Source organism: Mustela putorius, unplaced genomic scaffold (genome assembly GCF_011764305.1).
Source record: "Mustela putorius furo isolate JIRA1106 unplaced genomic scaffold, ASM1176430v1.1 tig00003988_pilon_pilon_pilon, whole genome shotgun sequence".
Taxonomy (NCBI): domain Eukaryota; kingdom Metazoa; phylum Chordata; class Mammalia; order Carnivora; family Mustelidae; genus Mustela; species Mustela putorius.
The window spans coordinates 15615741-15642336 of NW_025422127.1; the positions used below are offsets into that span (position 1 = coordinate 15615741).

General features: G+C 38.7%; 1 protein-coding gene across 15 annotated transcripts in view; it reads left to right on the forward strand.

Moving 5' to 3' along the window:
• Positions 1 to 26596, forward strand: part of ERC1 (ELKS/RAB6-interacting/CAST family member 1) — a 558286-nt gene that overhangs the window by 413478 nt on the left and 118212 nt on the right. For 13 of the 15 annotated variants that reach the window (XM_045071559.1, XM_045071558.1, XM_045071547.1 and 10 more), the window contains one exon: positions 64 to 208. In XM_045071559.1, the coding sequence (XP_044927494.1) occupies positions 64 to 208 (145 nt within the window). Of the gene's footprint in view, positions 1 to 63; positions 209 to 26596 lie in introns of those variants that run through there. The other 2 variants (XR_006604246.1, XM_045071560.1) reach the window with 2 other exon arrangements.

Consider the following 26596-nt stretch of genomic DNA (forward strand, 5'->3'; position numbering starts at 1 on the left):
TAATAACTTCAAAGGATTGTTTTGAGTACAAATGAAAGTCTTGGAATTTTCTTTATTTTATAGGCAAGAAGCTCTTCTGGCTGCCATTAGTGAAAAAGATGCCAACATAGCCCTTTTGGAGCTTTCCTCCTCTAAGAAAAAGACCCAAGAGGAAGTGGCTGCACTGAAGCGGGAGAAGGATCGTCTGGTGCAGCAGCTCAAGCAGCAGGTAATAACGAAATACCAGGGAGAGCCCATGCTAGAGGGGCAGTAAGACCAGCTCTCACACCATTCTCTACCTTTGTCTTTGCCAGCTTATTAGACATCTGATCTTTGTATCTAGCTAGGTTTTGTTTTTTGGTTTTTGTTTTTCAAGGAGGAGAGGGACAGACAGGACAGACAGAATCCTAAGCACACCCACACAGAGGCCTTTGCGGGGCTTCTTGCTCTTGAAAGACCCGCGGATCCCCTTACCCAAGAATCCAACACTGCCACTGGATGCAATCAGCAAGAGGTTCTTTATTGTTACGCAGGCGCCTGCGGGTGGTCAGCGCGCGCCTGCGGGTGGTCAGCAGCTCCTGCTAGCTGAGCACACCGGGCTGGGGTGGTGCCGGGTTTTTATAGACAGGTACAAACAAGTTTTGGGTGGGGCGCAACTGATTGGTTGACAGTTAGAACTTTTGAAAAAGGCATACGTGGAGTTTGCTGATTGGCTTTGGGGACCCGCACGCGCGAAGAGAGAGGCGGGAAGGGGGAACAAGCTGATTGGTTCTGAGGGCCTGCGCGCGGGAGGGGGGAACAAGAAGGGGGAAGGTAGGAATGCCATCATGGCGTCTCTATTATTTCTATAAGCCAAGCGGTTACAGAAGGGCAAAAGAGCGATTAATAAGCAATTAATAACCTAATTAATAACCTGGTCTATACCTAAAAGCCAGCGGTTTACAGAAAAGCAAACAAGCGGTTAGTTATCCTATCTATCTTCTAGGGGAGGAGTCTTTCACTCTCACAACCCTGAGATCATGACCTGAGCCAAAATCAGGGGTCAGTCGCTTAACTGACTGAGCCACCTCAGGCATGCCTCTAGTTAGTTTCCATAAGCAGAGACTTTAATCTTCTTGACATATCTCTGGCTATATCTTGGAATTAGTGAGTGTTCCAGGTAAGAGCACTAGTTTAGAAGATGTTATAGGTCGGCTATGAGAGGGCTTTTTAACTTAGCTGGATGAAATTAGCAAAGTTCTGCCTACTTAAAATGAAAAAGGCTTACTAATTTTTTTACATGCACCCAAACTCCTACTAAAGAAGGCACTAAATATAGGGTTTTTTGTTTGTTTGTTTTGTTTTGTTTTTAAAGATTTTATTTATTTATTTGACAGACAGAGATCACAGGTAGGCAGAGAGGCAGGCAGAGAGAGAGGAGGAAGCAGGCTCCCCGCTGAGCAGAGAGCCAATGAGGGGCTCAATCCCACAACCCTGAGATCATGACCCAAGCCCAAAGGCAGAGGCTTTAACCCACTGAGCCACCAGGCACCCCTACTAAGTGTAGTTTTAATTTAAAAATTTCTAGCTACTCAGAGCTGAGTAAGCTTTGAAGATAAGAGTAAAGTTTTCTTTTTCCATTTTTTTTTCCAGCCTAATCTTTCCCTGAATTTCATGCTTAATGTTTATGTAAGACCTATAAAAATAAAAGCTAAACATTTCCCCTTTGTTAATGGTCTGACAACAGTATAAATGTACTTAATGGACACTTAAAGATGGTTAAAGTGATAAATTTGGTGTTATGTATACCTTATTACAAATTTAAAACTTGGGGGAAAAGATCTTTGAGAGTGAAGAGAAAGTAGAATTTTAAAATCTAAGCCTCTTTCTTTATGTTAATGCGCCTCACTGGTCATTCCTTCACTATTTGCAGTGTCCACAAGTCCTGCCTTCTAGTATCATCTCCTTCATTCTTGGTCACGTTTTCTGTGCATTGTGTCTGCCTAGATTTGCTTTTCTACCTGAGGTAATAAGACTGGGAAAGAATTTTTCAAGTGAAGGAATTTCTTCTTTCCTATGCTGGGGGATCAGTTATCAATTGATAGCATTTTTAACATAATATTTAATGTTCAAATGAATAAAAATCAATATTTACACAATAAAGATATTTCTGTTTGTAGACCAGTACTTAAAACTGCTTTGAAATAGATTTTATATTTATTTATGGGACCAGCTTTGCTGAGAAAATACCAAAAGATGTCCCTTTTCTATAGGATAGATCAATAACCAGCAAAAAAATAACCCATTGCTCATTTATAAGCAGAGAATCTTTTCCAGTGTCCTAAAATACTTTGTCATAAGAAGAAGACATCATGCAGTATTTGGATACCTGTTAAGTAAAACAGGAAGAATGTGCTTAATATTAAAGACATCTGTCCAGTAGTTCAAAACTGAAATTTGGCTTATGAAAACTGATAATATGAGCCGAATAGTGGTTGCAGTGGCCTAAGAGGGTGGGGAAGGTGGGGAGGTGTTGGTCAAAGAGTACGAAGTTTCAGTTATGCAAGATGAGTAAGTTCTAGGGATCTAATACACATCATGGTGACTGTAGTTAATAATAACCTATGGAATATTTGAAATTTGCTAAGAGTAGATTCTAAGGGTTCTTAAGAAAGGTAACTTGAAATAATAGAAATGTCAATTAGCTTTATTGTGATGGTGATTTTATGATGTATACATGTATTAAAACACATTGTACCTTAAATACATACATATATATAAATATATACAGTTTATATTTGTCAGTTATACTTTTAGGGGTGAGTGCTGATAAATGAAAAAGGAGGGTATTGTTGAGGAAAGGCGTTCACTTAGTTTGTGAGTGAGTTAACTATCAGTTCCCCTAAGTAGTTAGGTCTAACTGTATAGACATAAGATTTAAGTAGTTCTTGGTCCCTCTACTTTCAGACACTAAAACAGAATAAAATGTCTAGCAGACTAGAGTACTGTATCTTATTCTTAGTGGCTTTTGATTACTTCATTCTTAAGGCTACATGTTTTCAATAGGATATTCATTAATCCATGAACTTGCAATCTTAAAAAAAGAGCATCTTAATGTCTTTCCATCTCACTATATGCCCTGAATATTCTGTAGTGATGTGATCTATGTAAGAAAAAAGATAAATGTAGTTTTGGGGAGTCCTTCCTAACTGTTTTTCTGTCTGCTTTCCATGTAAAGTTTCACATTCCTGCCCTCTCAGAGTGTCTAGGATTCTGTGAGCAAGAAGGAACTGGTCTTGCCAAAGATATTTGATTCTTTAATTTTTCTAAGTGTGTACTAACTTTAAGACAAGGGAGAGGCCTTTTGGAAAGAGGATACGGCATCAATATTGTTTTAATTTAAAGCTTCTAGTCCTTGAATTGCTGGAATGTGCCTCAATCTAAAGGCCATTTCCTAACAAGGAAGCAGTCAGCATTGACCAGGCTTTCCAGTAAGTGGAGCTGCCACTGGCTGATGGGCTCTTGATATTTGTGTGCAGTTCCTATTGTCAGAAAGGGATTTACAGATTTGGGGGTCACCCTCTGAGATGGGCCCAATTTGCATACCCATCCCAGGGTAACTTCTCTCTTTGATTCATTCATGGCAAAGCAGCACTTGGAGAGGCTGCATCAGAGGAAGGGGCCAGAGCCAATGTAAGAAAGTAAAAAATAAAGGTTGTCTAACAAACTCCAGATGTGCTGTGGTGGGTGCCAACCAGTATGTTCGGATTTTAAGTCATGAAGAAGCCCCTGCTGTGATTGTCAAGCACCCACACTGGATTTAATGTAAACTCACATGGAACCCTGGAAAGCATTAACACAATCTGTTTAGCCACAGCAGCTGTCACAAGATGGCCTTTCTCTCAGCAGTATTTTCTTCTTTTCACCTCAAGAATTTTACAACCTCCCTATTATATTTGCTGTTACTGTGTAGTCTGGCTCTGCCCCTATGTGCTCTATACAGAATGCGTCATGGGCAGATTGGGCTTCTCAAGACAAGCTGCATGGTTTGGTTTGGTTTGGTTCTTTCTCTGTTTTTTTAAAGGTCAGCGATAACAGAAGAGGAAAGGCTACAAACTTACACTGATTTGGTTCAAATCTAGATAATCTCATTTACATCTGTAATTGTAGAATCTTCTGGATTAGGGCGAAATGTCAGACAATATATTCCTTTATTCCAGCATTGTCTAGGCATGAGGGATATAAACAGACAATACTTGCCTTAAAGAAGCTCACAGTATAGTGCTTAAAATATTAGCTATTCCAAACATTTGGCAAAACCATTCTGCAGAAGGTAGCCTTACCATCTTTTCCTGCTGACAGCAAATCATCCCTGCATTAAGTGATTTATTTGCCCGTCCATTTCAGATTCTTTGAGTATCTCCTATGTGTCAAATACTGTATTCATGGAAAATTAATGTCTCTCTTTCTAGTTAACAGCCTGGCAGCTAATCAGACCTAGGTTGTACCTTTAACTATCTCTTTTACCAGTTAAACAAATTTTTTCTCTGAGGTTCATGTTCCTTGTCTGTAACATTTGGATGACGTTACCTACCTCACAGGGTTGGTGTGGAATTAAAAAGTATAGAAATCCAAAACATTTAGGCTCCCACTTCTGTTCCCTCTCAGGGATCTCTGTTTCACAGTAAACGCTATGCTATAGGTGATACAGGCTACAATGAGAAAAGGGGAGACATGAGTAATTATGGCTCTCATTCAGTCATCTGTATTAACTATTGAAACTATTGAATTTTCAATATGACTATAGTATTTTTCTTAAGATTTTATTTTTAAGTGATATCTACACCCAGTGTGGGGCTTGAACTCACAGCCCTAAGATCAAGAGTCCCATGCTACCAAACTGAGCCAGCCAGGAACCCCTCATTATGACTGTAGTATTTAGAATTATCCAACCAGTGCATTGTGTGGAAGAACATATTTCTCAGAGCACTTAGGAGAATAAGTGGTACATTTTATCCTCCCTTTATTCTACCTGTTTTTTTTTAAATGATACAACTATAGTATAGCCTTTTTCAAAAATAATTGTAATATGTCTTTCTTTAGTCTTGCATTTTCATCATCAAAGAACATTGTTTAAATGCCTACCTACCTGAAATTGTCAGGACTAGGAACCTTATAACTCCAAGCATGAGTTCTGTCTCACTCACTCTCTAGTTCTGTGACTTTCTGCTTGCCTACATGACTCTTCTATCCCTGACTCATATGACTTTACAGAAATATGTGAAGATAGAATAACTACAAAAATGGCTACCACTTATCATTTGACTATACATACTATGCTGGGCACAGTTGCTTTGTATATATCATATCTAATCCTCACCACAATTCTGTGTATTATTATCTTTATTATGTAGATGAAGCACCTGAGACCCCAAAAGATTAAATTTCTTGGGTAGATTTCACAAGGACTAAGTGGTAGGCCAAGAGCTGATTCTCTTCTTACTACTACCATCTTATATGGAAATTCCAGACAATTGGTAATTAGAAATGTTGTATTGGAATTAGAATAATACAAACAATGCAGGGGTACCTGGGTGGCCTGATCAGTTAAGTGTCTGCATTAGGCTCAGGTCATGATTCCCTGGTCCTGGGATTGAGCCCCGAGTCTGGCTTCCTGCTCTCCGGGCCTGCTGCTTCTCCCTCTGCTTATACTCACTCGCACTCTGTCTCTCTGTCAAATAAATAAAAAAAAAATTTAAGTAAAAAAAAAATTTAAGTAAAAAAAATAATACAAACAGTACTATTTCAAGTCTTATGGCACTTCTTTGTTCCCTGGAGACATAGGAAAGGGTATCTGTTTATATTCCAAACCCTTTCTGTCTCTGAAGAACCTGAAACAAAAAACAAATGGTGGATTTGTTCCTGTTCTTCAAATTACTAAAAGAAGTGATATGAACTTCAAGCTACAAAATTACAGTGAAGTATATTAGCTTCTTTTATGTCTTTGGTGATGGCAGTCCTGTATCAGAACTACACATGCTATTGTTTTCTAACAGTGCGCCTTCTCATTCTGCCTTCTTTGAACCATCTGCAGAAAATTCCTAAAAGCACCAGCTGGGAGCCAGCCTCCAGAGACTTTGACCATCCCGAGTATATGGAGACTTTTCAACTTCAGAGTGATTATAGAGGAGTGTTTGGTCCCCTGGTCCCCCAACCTGTATACAGATAGTGAAGGGATATTCTAACCTTGTAGCTATCTAGCAAGTAGCCTGTTATCCCGGTCTGGCCTTTACATGGGGTTAAAAAGTTGCCCACCTAAGCTCTGGTCCCCCTGAACCTTTATCACCTATGAACGTGATGTGCATGGATTAAAGAGCAATTACAATCTCCTGAGAGCAGGCAGTCACAGTAATCGTTTCAGGGTCCTACAGGTTTTAAACTCCTGTTCTAAAGAATATGTAGTGGACCACCCATTTGAGATTTAGACTGAATTGATTTAGTTGCTTTTCAGAATGAGTTTCTTTTTAAAAAAAACAAAAATCAGGGCACCTGGGGTGGCTCAGTCAGTTAAGCGCCTGCCTTCAGCTCAGGTCACAATCCCAGGGTCCTGGCATCGAGCCCTGCATTAGGCTCCCTGCTCAACAGGGAGCCTGCTTCTCCTCCCTCTGCCTACTGCTCTGCCTACTCATATGCTCTCTCTCTCTCTCTCTCTCTCTCTCTGTGTCAAATAAATAAATAAAATCTTTTTTAAAATTAGAAAATCATTATGCTTTTAAAAAATAATCTGAAATAACCACCTCTAAAATATTAATTTTTCATAATCAGAGGTTACCCTGGAAACTTAGTTCTTTCTTTATTTTTTTTTTAAGATTTTATTTATTTATTTGACAGAGAAATCACAAGTAGGCAGAGAGGCAGGCAGAGAGAGAGAGAGGAGGAAGCAGGCTCCCCGCTGAGCGGAGAGCCCAATGCGGGGCTCGATCCCAGGACCCTGAGATCATGACCTGAGCCGAAGGCAGCAGCTCAACCCACTGAGCCACCCAGGCGCCCTGGAAACTTAGTTCTTGATGATGTTATTCACTGTGAACTTTTCAACTCTTGAGTTCCATAGGCAAATGCTCTACTTTCTGTAATAGGATAATGCTAAATTAGGTTTAAGTAAAATAAGTAGATAAGTCAATTCACTCATAATGAGAAGCCCCAAATTTTGATTAGTTGCTTTTTTTTTTTTTAAATCACTGCTTTTGAGTTATATCACAGAAGATGTTTTAGGCTTTAATGTTTTCTTTTCAAATATTAATTTCTTATAGTCATAATTTTTTATGAAGATTATTGTCAGCATTTAACCTGTTTCTTTATACCTCTGTATCCCCTTCTTCTGCATGACCTGAACTACTTCTCATTGATGATATGTTAAGAAAACTATCAGGAACTCTCCTCTGTGGTGATACTGACATCAAAAATCAGTTGAGTTTTAAAAAGATCTTTAGAAAGTCAGGATGGCCTCACATTTTTATTATACCCACACACCTTTGGCTATCTGTAATATTGAGCTTTTTTTGTAATATTGTCTTGCTCCTTGTTGGGTGTTTGGAAAATTCTCTCATCATTTTCTAACAACATCCCCTATAACGAAAACAGGTTATTAATAATAGAGTTCCATTTCACAGAAGATAAAATCAAGGCCACTGATCAGCTAATAGCACAGTCAGCTATAGGTATCAAAGAGCAGGGTCACACTTCAGCACAGTTAGCATACACCATCCTGTCAGTGTTCCTAATTGGAACTCTGGGGCTGTAATTCAAGACAGCTGTAGCGTTTCCCCTGCTGTCCAGGAATCTTCCTTGACCCACACCCTTTACTGTTAACAGACCCTTCCAGACGCTCATCTAAATTAATTTAGCATAGATTAATTAATTTAGCACTGTCCACAAATTATTATTTAGTACTTACTATATACCAACCCTCTCCTAGGTGTTGGTGATAAAAGGGTAAGCAAATAAGCATGGCTCTTGGAGACTTCTCTTTATTGCACATTCAATCACTTTACCTAGCTTTTCTAGGTATTTTTGTCACGTAAGAATTTCCAGGTCATCTAGTTTGACGTAGAAGTTGTACTTCTTTTATACTATACAAAAAATTGACCAAAATATTTATTCGTGTTTTGTCAAAAATTTTTCATTGTGAGAACTTTAATTTTAATTTGTCCTTACTTTATATATTCTGAATAAATTAGCAGTTTCTAAAATGCTCAAATAAAAGAATTATAAGTAGATTAAAGATAGTCAAGTTTACTAGCTGAGTGGGCCTAAAGAATCATAAAAATGCACACGTCCAGTAAGGTGGATACCAAAAAACTTTGGATAAGTTGCTGTGTATCTGTGCTTCATTTCTCCCAAACAGGATGAGTATTACCTGTTTCCTGTTTCTGTTCAGGAAATTTGAAGATCATTTAGAACCAAGATCTTCTTGGGGCATCTGGGTGCCTCAGTCAGTTGAGCATCCAACTCTTTATTTTGGCTTGGGTCATGATCTTGGGGTTGTAGGATCTGAGCCCTGTGTCAGGCTCCACACTCAGCAAGGAGTCTGCTTGAGATTTTCTCGCCCTCTGCCTCTCCCTCCACTCGCTTCCTCTCTCTAAATAAATAAATAAATAAATTCTTTAAAAAGGAAAAAAAAAAAAGACCCAAGAACCAAGATCTCCCAGAAAAGAAGATCTGTATATAGTATATAAGTACTGTGTATAAGTATAGAGCTATGTGATACATCAGGATCTCCTGGTGTATGTTCTGCAGAAAGCTGTCACATGGGGAAGCTCACGGACTGTCAGGTTCATCTGCACATTTTTCAGATAACCAGAGCCTGGTCCTGGTGTCCTTTTACTGTTCAGTCAGAATGTCGCCTTTCTGTTCACATAGTCTTTGCCAGTTGCCCCACTTCTGTTTCCTTGCAGTTATGCTCCAGTGACCCTGACTGGTACTGGAGGTGACCCTGTACTCTTAAGTGTTACCATTTTCTCTCTTAGTTTTCTGTTGTATTTGTTTTATTTGTTTAACCCCCATAAGACTATTTCCCTAATCTCTAAGTTCTTGATGGAAATGGGTTGCTTCAGTGTTGCTCCAGGTATTTTTAGTAACTACAATATGAAAAATAAATGAAGTGAATTATATTTTGTCTTTTATCAAGTTCTGCCTACTCTCAAGTTTTTTAGTCTCTTGCAAGGAGCTATGTATGGCATATATGATACCTTGTATGATACTTTTGTTTATTGCTTAATCAGGTAGAGCTAAGAACTTTGACAGCCTCTGATAAGGTCCAGGAAACTGGCCTCTGCTTTGAGTTGGCACCTACTAAAGGCCAGCTTAGCATACCTTCACTCATCCATAAACCCACATGTATATATATTCTCTTGGGCTTCCTCAACCCTGTTAGGGTGCTGGTGACTGAGAATGACAGTATACAATGTGCCGTCCACATGTCTCATTCAGAAACAACCGGTTCTGTAATATGGATTTGTTCTCTTTTACTTCCTTTATTTTGGATTATTTTACACCGTTGTTTGTGAGCAGAATGCATGTATGCCCTTCTTATTTTGACTTTAGACCCTTTACTCGCATGTTATAGGGCTGACCATTGGCCCACCTTTAAAGAGAAATCCATCGTCTCTCTTTTCCTCATAGCCACGAAGGCTACTATTACAATAGCATGATGTGCTAACTCTGAAGTTAGAGTTGAAAAAAGTCACTTATCATAACCACTTAGGCACTTAGAGCTTTCCAAATAAATTATCCTTTGGACTAAAATTTCTCATGCTTATTCATGGTCCAAAGGAGAATAAATTTTTGAAAGTTCAGTAAATTCCTTTTGTTTGGTACTGACGGTTAGGGCGCAATAACATCATTTGTTCCAGCCCCAACTTTGGTGCACATGTTTTTTTTTTTTTTTTTATCACAGTTTCAATGAAAGAAAGTGCTATTTCAGTATTGATTCTAAGTAAGCCAAGCTCAAATCATTTTATTTTGTTTGAAGTGTCTTTCTCTACCTATCTCATAGTTTTGAGTAAACAATGTAAATCTTTTGTTTTGTATGTAAAAATGTAAGTGGTTCTTAAATTTACTAAGTTTTGGGAAGAACTGGCTCGACTTCATTCTGAAAATTCAAAGTATAGGATAGTTACATTAGAACAAACAAAACAACTCACATTTGGTTTTCATATTCATTGCCCCAGGCCCTGACCCACTTACTGGAATAACATTTCTTCTTCTTTTTTTTTTTAAGATTTTATTTATTTGACAGACAAAGATCACAAGTACGCAGAGAAGCAGGCAAAGAGAGAGGGGGAAGCAGGCTCCCCGCTGAGCAGAGAGCCGTATGTGGGGCTCGATCCCAGAACCCTGAGATCGTGACCTGAGGCAAAGGCAGATGCTTTAACCCACTGAGCCACCCAGGAGCCCCTGGAATAACATTTAGAACTACCAATTTGGAGCATGATAAATAATTGGATTTTTACTTGCCAGACTTATTGTTGATTCTCTGTAGTATGCATAGGTTTTTTTCTGAACAGAGCTAAAATAGTGTGAGGGCATATGTAATGTAATGTAATGTAATGTAATGTAATAATATAATAGTATGAACCCAGTTTAGTGAAGGTCATGACTTTGGATTGTCCTTTATTTTCATAAATGGAAAAAATTTACAAAAAATCCTTTTAACTAGCCAAGAAAATAGACATTTCAGAGGCTGCTTATTCATTTAAGCCTTTTCCTTACAAATGAAATTCTTCATGGAAGTGTGTTGCCAATAAGTTTATTACTTGTTAAGTTCCCCTAAACATGTAAAAGGACCAAGGTAAGCTATCCTTGGGGTGGACACATTAGTGCTTTTCTTTCCTCTCATATAAGAAGCAAGAGGGTACCAGGAACACACCTTCAGGCCTCTAGCTGGAGGTCTCTTTAAATCACTCAGTTCATCAAGTGCAGCTTTTGACCTTCCACATTACAGCTGGTAATGTTGTGGCTGAACTTTCTGCTGCTACTTAACAAGGATCCCCTTGGGTGCCTGAGTTGCTCAGTCGTTAAACATCTGCCTTTGGCTCAGGTCATGATCCCAGAGTCCTGGGATGGAGGCCCGCATCAGACTCCCTGCTTGGCGAGAAGCCTGCTTCTCCCTCGCCTCCTCCTACTCCTTGTGTTTCCTGTGTGTGTGTGTGTGTGTGTCTGTCTGTCTGTCTGTCTGTCTGTCAAATAAATAAATAAATAATCTTCTCTTGAGGGCCCCATTCATCTCCTCCTCAAAACCTATCTCTACTGTCTATTCAAGGCATATTACATTTTCACTAACACTATCCTCAAAATCTTTCCAGCTGAGCAGCTTCCACCCCACTGCCCAATACCAAAGCCACTCCCACATTTTAAGTTTTTGTCATGGCAGCTACTAAAATTATCTATTACTGCATAAAAATTACCTTAAATTTAGTATCTCAAAACAACAAACATTGGGGGCTCCTGGCTGACTCAGTCAATGGAGCATGTAGCTTTTGATCTCAGAGTTGTAGGTTCAAGCCCCACAATGGGTATAGAGATTACTTAAAAATAAAATCTTTTAAAAAGCACACACACAGACATTTGTTATCTCACATAGTTTCTGGGTGTCAGGAATCTAGGATCAGCTTAGCTGGTTGTTCCAACTCAGGGTCCCTTGAATGCTTGACTAGAGCTACAGGATTCACTTCCAAATTCACTCATATGATGCTTGGCTCTACACCATGAAGGCTTCTTTATAAGGTTATTTAGTACATGACAATTCACTTCCCCCAAGCATGTGATCCAAGGGAGAAGAAGAGAGCAAAGAAGATGGAAGCCACAATGTCTTTTATAGTGTAATCTCAGAAAAGACATACCGTCACTTCAACCTTATTCTATTGCGCACATACACCAAACCCCTGTGATGCGGGAGGGAACAACCCAGTGGTTTGAATAACTATAGACTGGGGTCAAGTAAAGACTGGCTACCACACGTGAGTGAATAAACAAATTGTGGTATATACATGCAGTGAAATACTGCTTGGCATTAAATAGGAAAGAACTGCAAACACACACATGACAGTGTGGATGAATCTCAAAAACAGAGCAAGCAAAAGAATCCAGACAGAAGAATATTCAGTATTTATATTAAACACTAGAAAAGACTGTTTTAATTTATGACCTCAGAAAGCAGATCAGACAACAAGGCAGAACTGGTTTCATCTTCTTTTCCCTACCTCAGTTCACAAGCAGGGCTCACAGTAGGAAAGGGACAGGTTCTATTCTCATTCCTGTTTTTCCCCCTCCTTGGTGTCAGGGCCTTTGAATGCTGTAGCAGTCCTCTCACACAGTTCTCTGACCAACACTGACTCCCCGCCCCCCCACCCAGTTCCTCGAGGAAGAGCAATAACCGAAAGACACAAACCTGGCTGCTTTCTGTAATGTCACTTGCCCTGTAGGAAACTTAAGCTTCTTTGCTATGCCTATCAAATAGTGAGAATCTATAAGCCTACAGACTGAGTACTTCTCTGTCCAGCCTATACTTGTCTCCAGTGGTCTTTTTTCCTTCCCAGATAAGCACAAGGCAAATCAACAAGTCTGATGCCTAAGTAGCTACGGAACACAGGAATGAGATAGCCATTTCCTTTCCTTTTACTCTCACCAAGTTTTTAGGATCGAATATACTAGAATTTAGGATTGACTTCTGTTTGTGCCTTCTCACTCAGCTCAGACACAGGGACCCTCACATGCATGAATATATATCCCTATGCCATCAAGTTTCCTGTCCCAGTCCCAGCATCACCCCCACATCAGTCTCAAGAGAAAGAGGCACGTGCTGACATGTTGGACTGGTGGAGAGTCATCCCTTTTCTACGATTTCTTAGTAAGCTCTCTTTATAATATGGCTTAGGGGCACCTGAGTGGCTCAGTCGGTTAAGCATCGGCCTTCTGCTCAGGTCATTATCCCAGGGTCCTGGGATCAAGCCCCACATCGGGCTCCCTGCTCGGCGGAGAGTCTGCTTCTCCCTCTCCCTCTGCCCCTGCTTGTGTTCCCTTGCGTACTGTGTGTCTCTCTGTCAACTAAAGATATAAATAAATAAATAAATAAATAAATAAATATTTAATATATATATAATTTATATATAAATATACATGTATATGTATATATTTTTTTTTCTTTTTTTTTAATTTTTTATTTTTTACAAACATATCCCCAGGGGTACAGGTCTGTGAATCACCAGGTTTACACACTTCACAGCACTCACCAAAGCACATACCCTCCCCAATGTCCATAATCCCACCCTTCTCCCAAACCCCCTCCCCCCAGCAAACCTCAGTTTGTTTTGTGAGATTAAGAGTCACTTATGGTTTGTCTCCCTCCCAATCCCATCTTGTTTCATTTATTCTTCTCCTACCCACTTAAGCCCCCATGTTGCATCACCACTTCCTCATATCAGGGAGATCATATGATAGTTGTCTTTCTCTGCTTGACTTATTTCTCTAAGCATGATACGCTCTAGTTCCATCCATGTTGTCGCAAATGGCAAGATTTCATTTCTTTTGATGGCTGCATAGTATTCCATTGTGTATATATACCACATCTTCTTGATCCATTCATCTGTTGATGGACATCTAGGTTCTTTCCATAGTTTGACTATTGTGGACATTGCTGCTATAAACATTCGGGTGCACGTGCCCCTTTGGATCACTACGTTTGTATCTTTAGGGTAAATACCCAATAGTGCAATTGCTGGGTCATAGGGCAGTTCTATTTTCAAGATTTTGAGGAACCTCCATGCTGTTTTCCAGAGTGGCTGCACCAGCTTGCATTCCCACCAACAGTGTAGGAGGGTTCCCCTTTCTCCGCATCCTCGCCAGCATCGGTCATTTCCTGACTTGTTGATTTTAGCCATTCTGACTGTTGTGAGGTGATATCTCATTGTGGTTTTGATTTGTATTTCCCTGATGCCGAGTGATATGGAGCAAAGCTTTTGCCCAGCAAAGGAAACAGTTAACAAAATCAAAAGACAACTGACAGAATGGGAGAAGATATTTGCAAACGACATATCAGAAAAAGGACTAGTGTCCAGAATCTATAAAGAACTTAGCAAACTCAACACCCAAAGAACAAATAATCCAATCAAGAAATGGGCAGAGGACATGAACAGACATTTCTGCAAAGAAGACATCCAGATGGCCAACAGACACATGAAAAAGTGTATATATATATTTTTAAAACTTTCTTACATATATATATGTATATGTATATATTATGGCTTGTTTAACTCTTTGTCCCCAGTTTTGGTCCCTAATCGCTAATTCTGGAACCACTGAAAAAAACCATTAATCATAGTATTAACACTAGTTTAAAAGTGACCTCTAAAATTGAAGAGAGAGCAATAAAACTATGTTACATTCTTTAGAAAGAGAACATTAGTAAGGTAAGCTACAAAGAACTCCTGAGTTGTTAATAGCAAGTGTTGAAGTAGATTGAGCCCTACAGAAACTCTTGGTACAAAGTAAAATCTAGCAGTCATCTGTTCATCTCACTTGGCAGTGTAAATTCTTAATAATGGAGAGCATTCCATTTGTCCATCACGCATATATAGTGCCATGTATCTTTTGCTTGATGGGGCATACATTCTTCGAGAATACATGTGCAGGCAGTACTGGACAACTCCTTGATGATCGCACTTGACTGTGCCTGCTTTCTCCTTTATTTGCCGTATAACGTGTCCACCGCTCAGCTCTCCGGCGCCCATTATCTCCTGAGTGACTGTTATTTTGTGATCACAGGAAGTAAAAACCATCTGTCTAGGTAAAACACGTAATATTCAGAAGTGGCCAGAATAGAAGATTGCAATTCAATCAGTATTTAATGATTCAACAGCCTTATTGACTTGGTCAGATAAAAATGTTAATCTCAGTGGCTCAGACTGTTAAGCAGCTTAGGTCATGATCCCAGAGACCTGGGATCAGGTCCTGTGCCCCACTCTCCACCCCCCACGCCTGGGATCCATGCTCAGGGAGGAGCCTGCTTCTCCCTTTCCTTCTGCCCTTTTCCCCAATCATGTGTTTTTTCTCTCTCATTCTGCTCTCTCTCGCAGATAAATAAATAAAATCTTTTTAAAAACATTAATCTCTTTTTAATTATCTTCTCTTCAATTCTAGATTTTTACGTATTAAGTTTTCACTATACATATTTCTTTCTCTAAACCACTACAAACGTTAAGATCAACTAGATTTTTCCTGCTGATGGCATCCAGATTTATTTGAAAGGAACTGGATGCAAAGCATTTCCCATTCACTGTCCTCACCTCTGGAATTGCCTCCTACTTCCTCATCTAATCTCTACTTTAATCTTTACTTCAAGACTTATCTTTGTAGTTTGGAATTTCCTAGCCATGAAATCCAGTTTGATTTTTTCTTTTTCTTTTTTTTTCATTAGCAAAGTCATTCTGTGCCTTTTTTCACTCATGCATGCATCCTCCTTTCGGTGGAAGTTGAAATGTGAGAGTGGAGGAAGAAAGAAAAAGAGAAATTATTCACTTGATTGTACTACAGCTGTTAATTTTATTTATTCCAAGCCAAGTTATTCTCGTTGGCATGGCTGTTTCTTCAGATATAGGAATTCCCATTCTGTAATGGTACGGGAAAATAGCACAAAAGTGAGTGTCAAGAGACCTGAGCTCCAGCTCTAACTCTTTTAATAACTAGGAGTATAATCTTAAGCAGTAATAACACCATCAACTAACATGCACAGTTCATAGTTTACAAAGTACTGTTCAGATACTTGATAGCACCTAACCCTGTGCCTGAATGAGCCAGGCAGATAGCGTAGATTAAAGAAGTGAGTGAAGTATGGAAAACAGTAAGACAGACTGGGGCCACATGCTTTTTTTATAAAAGCAGCCAGTTTTACGGGTGCCTGGGTGGCTCAGTCTGTTGGGCAGCTGCCTTCGGCTCAGGTCATGATCCCAGGGTCCTGGGATTGAGCCCCACATCAGGCTCCCTGCTCAGCAGAGAGCCTGCTTTATTTACTCTATCTCCCTCTGCCTGCCACTCTGCCTATTTGTGCACTCTGTCTGTCAAATAAATAAATCTTTAAAAAAAAAAAAAAACCAGTTTTAATTCCATTTAGGGCCGTGCATGATGTGAGCCTCATGTTATGCAAGGATCCACTTTTTCCTCATAGAATCCACAATTTTACATAAATCTCTTGAGATATAATCAACATATAACATTGTATTAGTTTTAGGTATGCAGCATAATTTGATATATGTATGTACTGTGAAATAATTACCACAATCAGTACCATTAACATCTATCACACTCACGTTTACACATCTTTTTCTTACGTTGAGAATACTGAGATCTATCTGTAACTTCCAAATATACAGTACGGTTTGTTAACTATGGCCACAGTGCTGTACATTACATCCCCAGAACTTATTTATCCTGTAACTAGAAGTTTGTCTTTCTTAACCCTCTTCACCTTTAAATCTCTTGATATCTAAATGTTGGCATCTGGGGCACCTGGGTGGCTCAGTGGGTTAAAGCCTCTGCCTTCGGCTCAGGTCATGATCCCAGGGTCCTGGGATGGAGCCCCACATTGGGCTCTCCGCTCAGCGGGGAGCCTGCTTCCTCCCTCTCTGCCTGCCTCTCTGCCTCCTTGTGATCTCTGTCTATCAAATAAATAAATAAAATCTTCAAAAAAAAGAAAAACAAAACAAAACCCTTTAAATGTTGGCATCTAATTTACTTTTTGTTTGTTTTTCATATAAAGCCAGGCCACAAGTTGCCTAACTTACCTCACTGGGTTTTATCTTCCTTATCTATAATATTGGAAGAATAGATAAAAGGAATTTTGAAGATGTTTTAACAACTTAATGTATTTTCTTATAGCTATATTATCTGCTAATTGCTGACATTAGGAATATTTTTAGAAAAACAATTATAAAGCATAAGAAAACACATATATATATATAAAGATTATTTAAATGCCTGTCTATAGAAATTTGCTTATTTTATTAAAGTATTGCATTTTGAAGTAAAAAAAAAAAATTCTGGTTACTTAGTATCCCTTGAAAACCTTTTTTATATTTTGCAAAAAAATAGATCATCTTTTGATTTTTGTTTGTTTGGAGTTAAGTGAAGTCCAGAGGTTGGAAGATGTGGGGAAGTCTGGATTCCTCTCAGTCTCCTTTCATCCATCTGTTCCATCTTCTTTGTCATCAATTCCAGATGTAGGAAAATTCTTCACAAAAATTTGATAAGACTTTCTTCCCTTCTTTTCTAGCATCAAATCTAACTTGCCCTTCCTATTGTCAGGCTGCTGCCTTTTATAATGCAACAGGGAATTTATAAATCTTCTGAGTTTCCTGATCCCTCTTGAATTGTCTCAGTGCAGATAAATCAGCCTAGGTTTCCTGCCCCTATGCATGTATCCCTCCTATTCCTGCTTCTTCTGTGTCTTGTCAGGTGCCATGATCTATAACTGTGTTTCTTGTGCTTATTGACCTTGGTCTGAGGAACTCATTAAGCATAAGTAAAACTAGAAAGATTGGTTTGAGGGTGTTTCCCCTCTCCTCCACTAAACTTTTCTTGATAGGAATCAGTCAGACCAGTATATTCCACAGAGTATATTCCTACTGCCTTTTTGTCTCTTTTGAACTAACGTGGATATACTTATTAATAAATCAAGAACAGCAAGAGTGATATTAGATAAACTCCAACATTTGCTTTCACAGAGTGTCCTTTACACGAGCAGTTTACATAACCAAATTAAATCATGTGTACTACTACATGGCTCTCTAGAAAACAATACTCATGCCATTATTCATCTCACAGATAATAATATCTAACATTTATTGAGCTAAGCCTTGTTTTGAGTGCTTCATGTGAATTAGTTAATCTTTACAACAGCCCTGTATAGTAATCCTCATTTTACTGCGGTGAAACTGGGAGAGGGAAGTTAAATAATTTGCCCCAGGTCACATGGCTAGTCAGTGACTGGGCTAGGAATCCTAACAGCTCCTATCATTCCAGTGCCGGCACTACTAATCACTACACCAAAAGGTGTTGCCATCACTCTGCTTTTGGTTAGAGATTTCAGTGGTCTTCAACCATTATTAATGATCCCATAATTCCGTCTTGTGATAAATAGTACTTTCATAATCTCTTATTTGTTTGGTTGTTTATTTTCTAATATAATTACCATGCAGTGTTAACCTTAGTTTCAGGTATACAGTATAGTGATGCAACAATTCTATTCATTTCTCAGTGCTCATCATGATAAGTATACTCTTAATTTATTTCACTTACTTCATCTGTCCCTCGCCATCTCCTTCCTCCTGGCAACCACCAGTTTGTTTTCTGTATCTAAGAGTCTATTATATTTTTGTTCATTTGTTTTGTTTCCTAAATTTCAAATATGAGTGAAATCATAAGATGTCTGTCTTTCTCTGATTGACTTACTTCACTTAGCGTTATACCTGCAGGATCCATCCATATTGTTGCAAATGGCAAGATTTCATTCTTCTTTTACGGCCGAGTTGTATTCCATTATATATAAATGCATACACACCACAACTTCTTTTTTGTTTTGTTTTGTTTTTTTAAAGATTTTTATTTATTTATTTGTCAGAGAGCGAGCGAGCGAGAGCGAGCACAGGCAGACAGAGTGGAAGGAAGAGTCAGAGGGAGAAGCAGGCTCCCTGCGGAGCAAGGAGCCCGATGTGGGACTCGATCCCAGGACGCTGGGATCATGACCTGAGCCGAAGGCAGCTGTCCAACCAACTGAGCCACCCAGGCGTCCCAACACCACAACTTCTTTATCCATTCATCAGTCACTGGACACTTGGGCTCTTCCCAGAATTTGACTATTGTAAATAATGCTGCAGTAAACCTAGGAGAGCATATACCCGTTTGATTTAGTATTTTTGTATTCCTTGGGTAAATACCCCATAATGCGATTACTGGATGATACAGTAATTCTATTTTTACTTTTTGAGGAACCTCCGTACTATTTTCCATGGTAGGTGAACCAGTTTGCATTCCCACCAACAGTGCACTGCTGCTTCCAGTCGGCGACAAGAGAAGAATTTGGCAAAACAAGTCAGCTGCAAAAGACTGGGAGCAGGGGACAACAGTCGAAAAGGACTGCTGCCACAAGCAACTCCACAGTCTCACTTTTATTAGATAGAAAACAATAGCCAACAGAAGGACTGATGAAGGTCAAACGTTAATCCCGTCTTGCAGAGAAGCAAGAAGGAGGATAAAGTTTATAGTTAACCAAGCACATTCAAAGGACTCTTCTAACTAACAACGAGCACTTCTGGGAAGAGAAAGGAGCGATAACGAAAAAGGGAAGCAATAAAGGGAAGCCGGTGGTTTTCGTTCCACCCTGAGCTGACCAGGTGTTCCCGGGTGCTGGGCTTCCCTGAAGCAGGCAGCATTCCGCCCTGGGCGAGCCGGGCATCCCCAGCTGCCCAGCTTCACGGTAGTACATCGTCGTTCTCCCCAAAGACCTGTTGTCAGTATCAGTATTTTTTTAAGGCCATGTCTAAACGTGCTTGGCAACTAGTAAAATCCTCCAGGGGTTACAGTTTAAGTAACAAATTGTTCCGAGGGGCAGCAGCAGTGCATAAATGTTCCTTTTTCTCCATATCCTTGCCAACATGTTGTTTCTTGTGTTGTTGATTTTAGTCATTCTGACAAGTGTGAGGTTATACCTCATTGTGATTTTGATTTGCATTTAACTGATGATGAGTGACGATGAGCATCTTTTCATGTATCTATTGACTATCTATCTGTATGTATTCCCTGAAGAAATGTCCATTCATGCCTTTTGCACATTTTTAATAGGTTTTTTTGGTTTTTTGGTGTTGGCTTGTGTAAGTTCTTTATATGTTTTGGATACTAACCTTTTATTGGATATGTCACTTGCAAATGTCTTTGCCAATTACACAGGCTGTTTTGTTTTGTTTCCTTGGCTATATAGAAGCTTTTAATTTTGATGTGGTTCCAAATATTTTTGCTTTTGTTTCTGTTGTCTTAGGAAACATCTAGAAAAAATGTTGCTAAGACTGATGTCAGAAGAAGTACTGCATGTGCGCTCTTCTAGGATTTTTATGGTTTCAGGGCTTATATCTGCTCTTAAATCTATTTTGAATTTATTTTACGTATGAGAAAGTGGTCCTGTTTCATTCTTTTGCATGTAACTCTCCAGTTTTCCCAACATCATTTGTTGAAGAGATTTTTTTCCCATTGTGTATTCTTTCCTGTTTTGTCAAAGACTAATTGATCATATTAGGTTTATGTCTGGACTCTCTATTCTATTCTATTGATCTGTGCATCTGTTTTTGTGCCAGTACCATACTGTTTTGTTTACTGTAGCTTTGTAGTATATTTTGATCTCCGGGATTGTGATATCTCCAGGTTTGTGTTTTGTTTATTTTTTTTTTTCCAAGACTGTTCTGGCTTTCAGGGTCTTAGATGATTCCATACCAATTTTAGGATTATGTGTTCTAGTTCTGCGAAAGATACTGTTGGCATTTTGATAGGGATTACATTCAATCTGTAGCTTGCTTTGGATAATACAGACATTTTAACAACATTTGTTCTTCCAGTCCATGATCATGGAATAGCTTTCCATTTGTTTGTGTCATTTTTAGTTTCTTTCATCAGTGTTTTATAGTTTTCAGAGTATATGTCTTTCACCCCTTGGTTAAGTTTATTCCTAGGTATTTTATTATTTTTGGAGTAATTGAAATAGGATCGTTTTCTTAATTTCTCTTTCTGCTACTTTGTATTAGTGTATAGAAATGCAACAGATTTCTGTCTTTTGATTTTGTATCTTGTGACTTTACTGAATTCCTTTATCAGTTCTAGTAGTTTTCTGTTCGAATCTTTAGGGTTTTCTATAGGTAGTATCATATCATCGCAAATAATGAGTTTTACTTCTTTCTTAGCAATTTGGATGCCTTTTATTTTTTTCTTTTCTGATTGCTGTGGCTAGGATTTCCAGTACTATGTTAAATAAAAGCGGTAAGAGTAGACATCCTTGTCTTTTTTCTGACCATAGCGAGAAGCTCTGTTTTTCACCATGGACTATGTTAGCTGTGGGTTTTTCCTGTATGGCCTTTATGATGTTGAACTGTGTTCCCCTCTGAAGCTACTTTGTTGAGGGTTTTTCTCATGAATGGGTGTTGTACTTTGTCAAATGCTTTTTCTGCCTCTATTAAAATGATCATATGGTTTTTATTCTTTCTCTTATTGATGTGATGTATCATATTGATTGATTTGCAAATATCAAACCACCTTGCATCCCAGGAATAAATCTCACTGATTTATTTATAATGTATCATTGGATTTGTTTTGCTAATATTTTGTTGAGAATTTTTACATCTATATTCATCAGAGATAGAGATATTGGCCTATAGTTCTCTCTCTCTTTTTTTTTTCTTTTTTGGTAGTGTCTTTATCTGGCTTGGGGTTCGGGGTAGTGCTGGCCTCACAGAATAAATACAAAAGCTTTCCTTCCTCTAGTATTTTTTGAATAGCTTGGGGAGAATAGGCAGTAACTCTTCTTTAAATGTTTAGTAGAATTCACCTGTGGAGCCGTCTGATCCTGGACTTTTGTTTGTTTGAGTAACCATCTCTTACTTTAAATTATACTGAAAATACATAAATTATCATAAAAGACTGCTCTCAATCCTGAAAAATTATTTAGAATCTCTTTTTAAAGATTTATTTGCTGATTTTAGAGGGAATGAGAGATTGCAGTGGATGGGGAAGGTGGCAGTCCCAAGTAGGCTCCATGTTTAGCACAGAGCCTCACTTGGGGCTCAATCCCATGAACTTGAGATCACAACCAGAGCTGAAATCAAGAGTATATTGCTCAACTGACTGTGACACCCAGGCACCATTTATTCAGAATCATGACAGGTCAGGACTCTTTCTCATCTTATATCAAAAGATGTCTCATTTCAGGGTAATCTTAGAAATTGTTGGCTGGATTAATGAAAGTTAGAAGTCAGAGAGTTCTGATTAAAAAAATATCTGAAATCAGATAGGGTGATTTATAAGCAGCCAAGTTTGAAAACCTATATGCTAGTAACCCTAAATTACCATCACAAATAATTCTGGTATGAAAATGCTAATATATATATATTTATATGGAAATCTGACACCAAGATATGACATGGCATTTATTAAGATAGCTTTTGGACACCAGAATTCTTTAGTTTTAAGAATCAGTAAATTTGCAGGTCACCTGGGTGGCTCAGTCAGTTAAGCTTTGGTTCAGGCCATGATCTCCCAAAGTCCTGAGATTGAGTCCCCCATCGGGCTCCCTGCTCAATGGGAAGACTGCTTCTCCCACTCCCTTGGCCTGTCTCCCATCCCCAACCCTGATTGTGTGCTCCCTTGCTTGCTCTCTCTCTGAAATAAATAAGTAAACCTTTAAGAAAAAAAGAATCAGTAGATTTGCATTCTCGGGAAAAGTTCATAGAGATGAGAGATTGAAACTCTGTTATTTAGAAGGCTTCCCCAAATTAATGACTGTTAAAGAATGAGCATTGATTATACCTGAGCTCATGGTTTTTCCCCCCTCATATTCCAGATGTTTTATAAAACATAAGAATTTAATTAACTAAATTGTTGAGATTTAGTACAAGAACAGTATTGTGATCATTGGTTTTCAAGGTAGACAGTGCCTAAAATAAAGTTTATGGTCTTAACCATCATGTTCCTGAATAAGGCATTCTGAACTGGATATGAGGTTTTCCCTGGACTTGTGTAAAATTGCAGCCTACTAATGGCCAATTCTAAAATTATGGGTTCTCCGAAAACAGTTTAGGACATGCACTTTCTAGGCCTCCCTAGCTTTAAACAAGCTGATTCATCAGAAATACACAAAGAGCTTGAATTGCTGTTTAAATATCTATATGTTCTCTCTAAAAGTATTCCCAAATTGCATACCTGAAATGAATACCAAGCTGTCTATTAAGACTCACAGTGAACATACTTAGGAGCCTGGCTGATTCTTCATTGGCTTTTAGTTACTGGCCTGAATCCAGTGAAAGAATATAGTTGTATCGTATCCCTGTAGTCTCTGTTTAACATTTGCTAATATCAGTCATTGTTAAATGGAAGATTCTTAAAATCAAATTGTCTTTTGTAATGGTTTTCCCATGACTGCCTCTCTATTTGCCTTATTATTTAGGAAAAAAAAAATAGCCAAGCAGAATTATTATGGTACAGGAAACCAATTTTCAGTGGTGGTTCTATTTCAGCTGATTGCCATCATTGACTCTATTTGTATTTAGATGTGGAAACAGTGGTCACAGTAATATTTCCTAATCCTGATTATTGTCTTGAATGGTAATGATATTACTGACTACCACCTTGCAGCAGTTCCGGTGGCTGCAAAGTGAAATAAATGTTTCTTTTAATGTACAGTAGGAAAGATAGCTAAATTATATCTTTTAATCTGAGATTGAGATGGGTTTCTCACCTTTATGTCAGCTGATGAGAGCACTCATAACTTAACATCTTTTCATTACCATAATTTTGTAATTATAGAAAAGATAAAACATGAGCTATAATCGAAGGAAATGACTTTCCATCAAAGATCATTTCCTCTGTTGCTTAAAGCTTCTTGTAGTACAACCTTTTGAAAAAGTCTTTTTTATTGAAATACAACTTACACATAGAAAAGTCACATCATAAGTATACATATCAGTAAATTGTCACCAAAGAACTTATTGGTGTAACCAACATGCACATCATTAGTTACCAACACCCCAAAAAGTAGCCCTTGTGCTCCCTTTCAGGCACTGTACTTCCCAGGCTTGGGAGATTAACTGCTCTCCTGACTTCTAACAATGTTGGTTAGTTTTACCTTAAAATCAAGAATTTAAATTTAAGATACTATGTTAGTGAAGCTACTGGGGATAGGGAGGCCCAGAGACAGAGACCAGTAGAGCAAGTGCTTGCCCAGAGAGCAGAGCTCTGAGCCACACAGGCTCGGTCACGGGCCTTGAAATATAATGGAATTTGTTCTGCTCGATTTCAGCTTACTTAAGACTGATGACCCCTTCATTACTTCCAGTTTTTCTCTTTTGGAATAGAAATGTCTATCCTGTCTATACCTGTCCCAGAATTATAGTTTAGAAACTGATAATTTGTTTCCTAGTTTCACATGTCAACAAATGCAGAGGAGTTTTCCCAGGATGGATCATACCCAGAATATTCTTGACCCAATTTTGATGGTGAGATTTGAGACTTTTTGAGCTGACAGTATTAAGATGAGATTTTAAATTTAGAGTTGATGCTTTCATAGGTTAAGACATTGGGGGATGTTGGGTTAGAGTGAATGTATCTTGCATATGAGAAAGATACAAATTTCGGGGGCTAGAGAACATGCTACAGTGGTGCTTTCTAGAAGTGGATGTCCATGTCCAAATCTCTAGAATCTGTAAATGACCATAAGTTCCAAATAATTTCCAAATAATTGGAAAAGCAGTCTTGGCAGATGGAATTAAGTTAAAGATCTCAAGATGAGATCTTTCTGGATTATCTGGGTTGATCCCAAATTCAATAACAAGCCCTTTTAAGACCCAGAAGAGAAGACAACTCAGAAGAGAAGGCAGTATGAAGGCAGAGGCAGATGGAATGATGTGGCCATGAGCCAAGGAATGCCAATAGCCACCAGAAGCTGAAAGAGATGAGGGAGAATTCTCCCCTAGAGCCTTCTGAGGGAGTATGCCCTATGAATTTTGGATTTCTTGCCTCTAGAACCATGTATAAATATATTCATGTTGTTTTAAGTAATTTGTTACAGTATCTTTAGGAAACTGATACATGGGTGTAGATGATACAGCTTCTTGAGTCCTTCATACTAACCATTTCATTCTCCTATATCTTCAGGGTTCCATAATATATAAATAAAAGTGGTTATAAAAATATATAACTTCTTATACTTCTGAATTTTGTTTGTCTCAAGTTTACTCTGGGATGTGGGGTGAGAATTCGGTTTAACCTTTTATTTTGTGCCAAGTATTTCTAAGTGTAGGAATATGAAGACAAATGGGACAAATTTGTTGTCTTTGAATGTGTTAGGTTTGCTCTTTATTTGAAAGAGAAATATAGATCATTTCTATGTAATGATTAGCATTCTTAGATATAGATATATGCATTCTCTCAACAAGCAATGTTGCCTGGAGGCAGCTGAGTCAAATAATGTTTTCTGAGAAAGGAGAATCCTAAAAGAGTAATAAGAGGTAGCTTCATGGGGCACCTGGGTGGCTCAGTGGTTAAGCATCTGCCTTTAGCTCAGGTCATGATCCCAGGGTCCTGAGGTCAAGCCCCAGATCATGCTACCTGCTCAGAGGGAAGCCTCTCACTTCCCCTGCTTGTGTTCCCTCTACTGCTGTGTTTCTCTCTGTCAAATAATTAAATAAAATCTTAAAAAATACAAAAAGGTAGCTTCATGAAAAATACTGGTAAAGAATCCTTTTTAGGTGGAGGCATCAACATGAACATGAAGGAAAAAAAAGCATGAAGAAAGCATCATGAGATCAGAGTATATACTGCTCATAGGAATGACATGAGACTCTAGAGCTAGAAAAGAATGATATCCTAGAAACCCTTGCATTCACAATGCTGATGTTAGTTTGGAATTGATTGTATAGGTAATGCCAAGCTGTGGAGAGGTTTTTAATCTCACTGATATTTTCAGTGTGTTATTTTAGGTAAATCACTCTGGCAGTTAATAGGAGTTTGAGGGGGCCTGGAGTGATAAAAGTATGGTAAGGTGAAAGACGGGAAGATGAAGAGTCTCTTCCAATTATCTAGATATGAAAATGATGAAGCTGAAAATACAGGGCAGAATCAAGAAGATTCTGGTAAGATGGCACTGAAGGAAGTACCAGGAATCCCCACCAAAACAGTTGTCCTGGCAGAATCTGTCCAATGTAACATTTTTGGAACTCTGGAATCTGTTGAAGGCTTGCAGTTTCCAGGGGGAAGACTTGGTTTGTAAATTACGGTTAATTACAGTCAATTTCAGCTCTTAGCAAACTAACAGCTACCCATCCTCCACTACCAGCCATGTGGCAGGCAGCTGTGTATGTGTTCCTGCAGCAGGTTGCACACAGCTTCCAAGAGGCAGAATTGGCAAAAAGGGCCCATCCTGCAAATTCTGGAGATCTGTGCTCTGATCACTGATTGCTGCTTCTGATCACAGAGGTGCAAAGAGGCAGGTAGCCCTTGTTGTTGTTCCTCCCTTTCTTTCCCCACCCCATTATTGTAAGGCCCTCCTCCTCTGGCTGAAATGACTTCCAGGGGACTTAAAAGGCTAGCCCCATCTCCCGCCTTTCATTCTTTGCATTTTCCACTATTGGGAACCAAACTTTAAAGACCAGGACATTCAAAAATAATTGAATATTCAGGGAAAATTAGAAAATGACTATGCTTGCTCAGGGAAAAGCTCAGAAAAGACCTTAAGTTTATACCTCAGGCTGAGCTTCAGCAGACAGAGAACCTACAACAATCAATCAGTTTAATTAAATGAATTAAATTTAAAAAATTTTTAAAAATTTCAAAATCC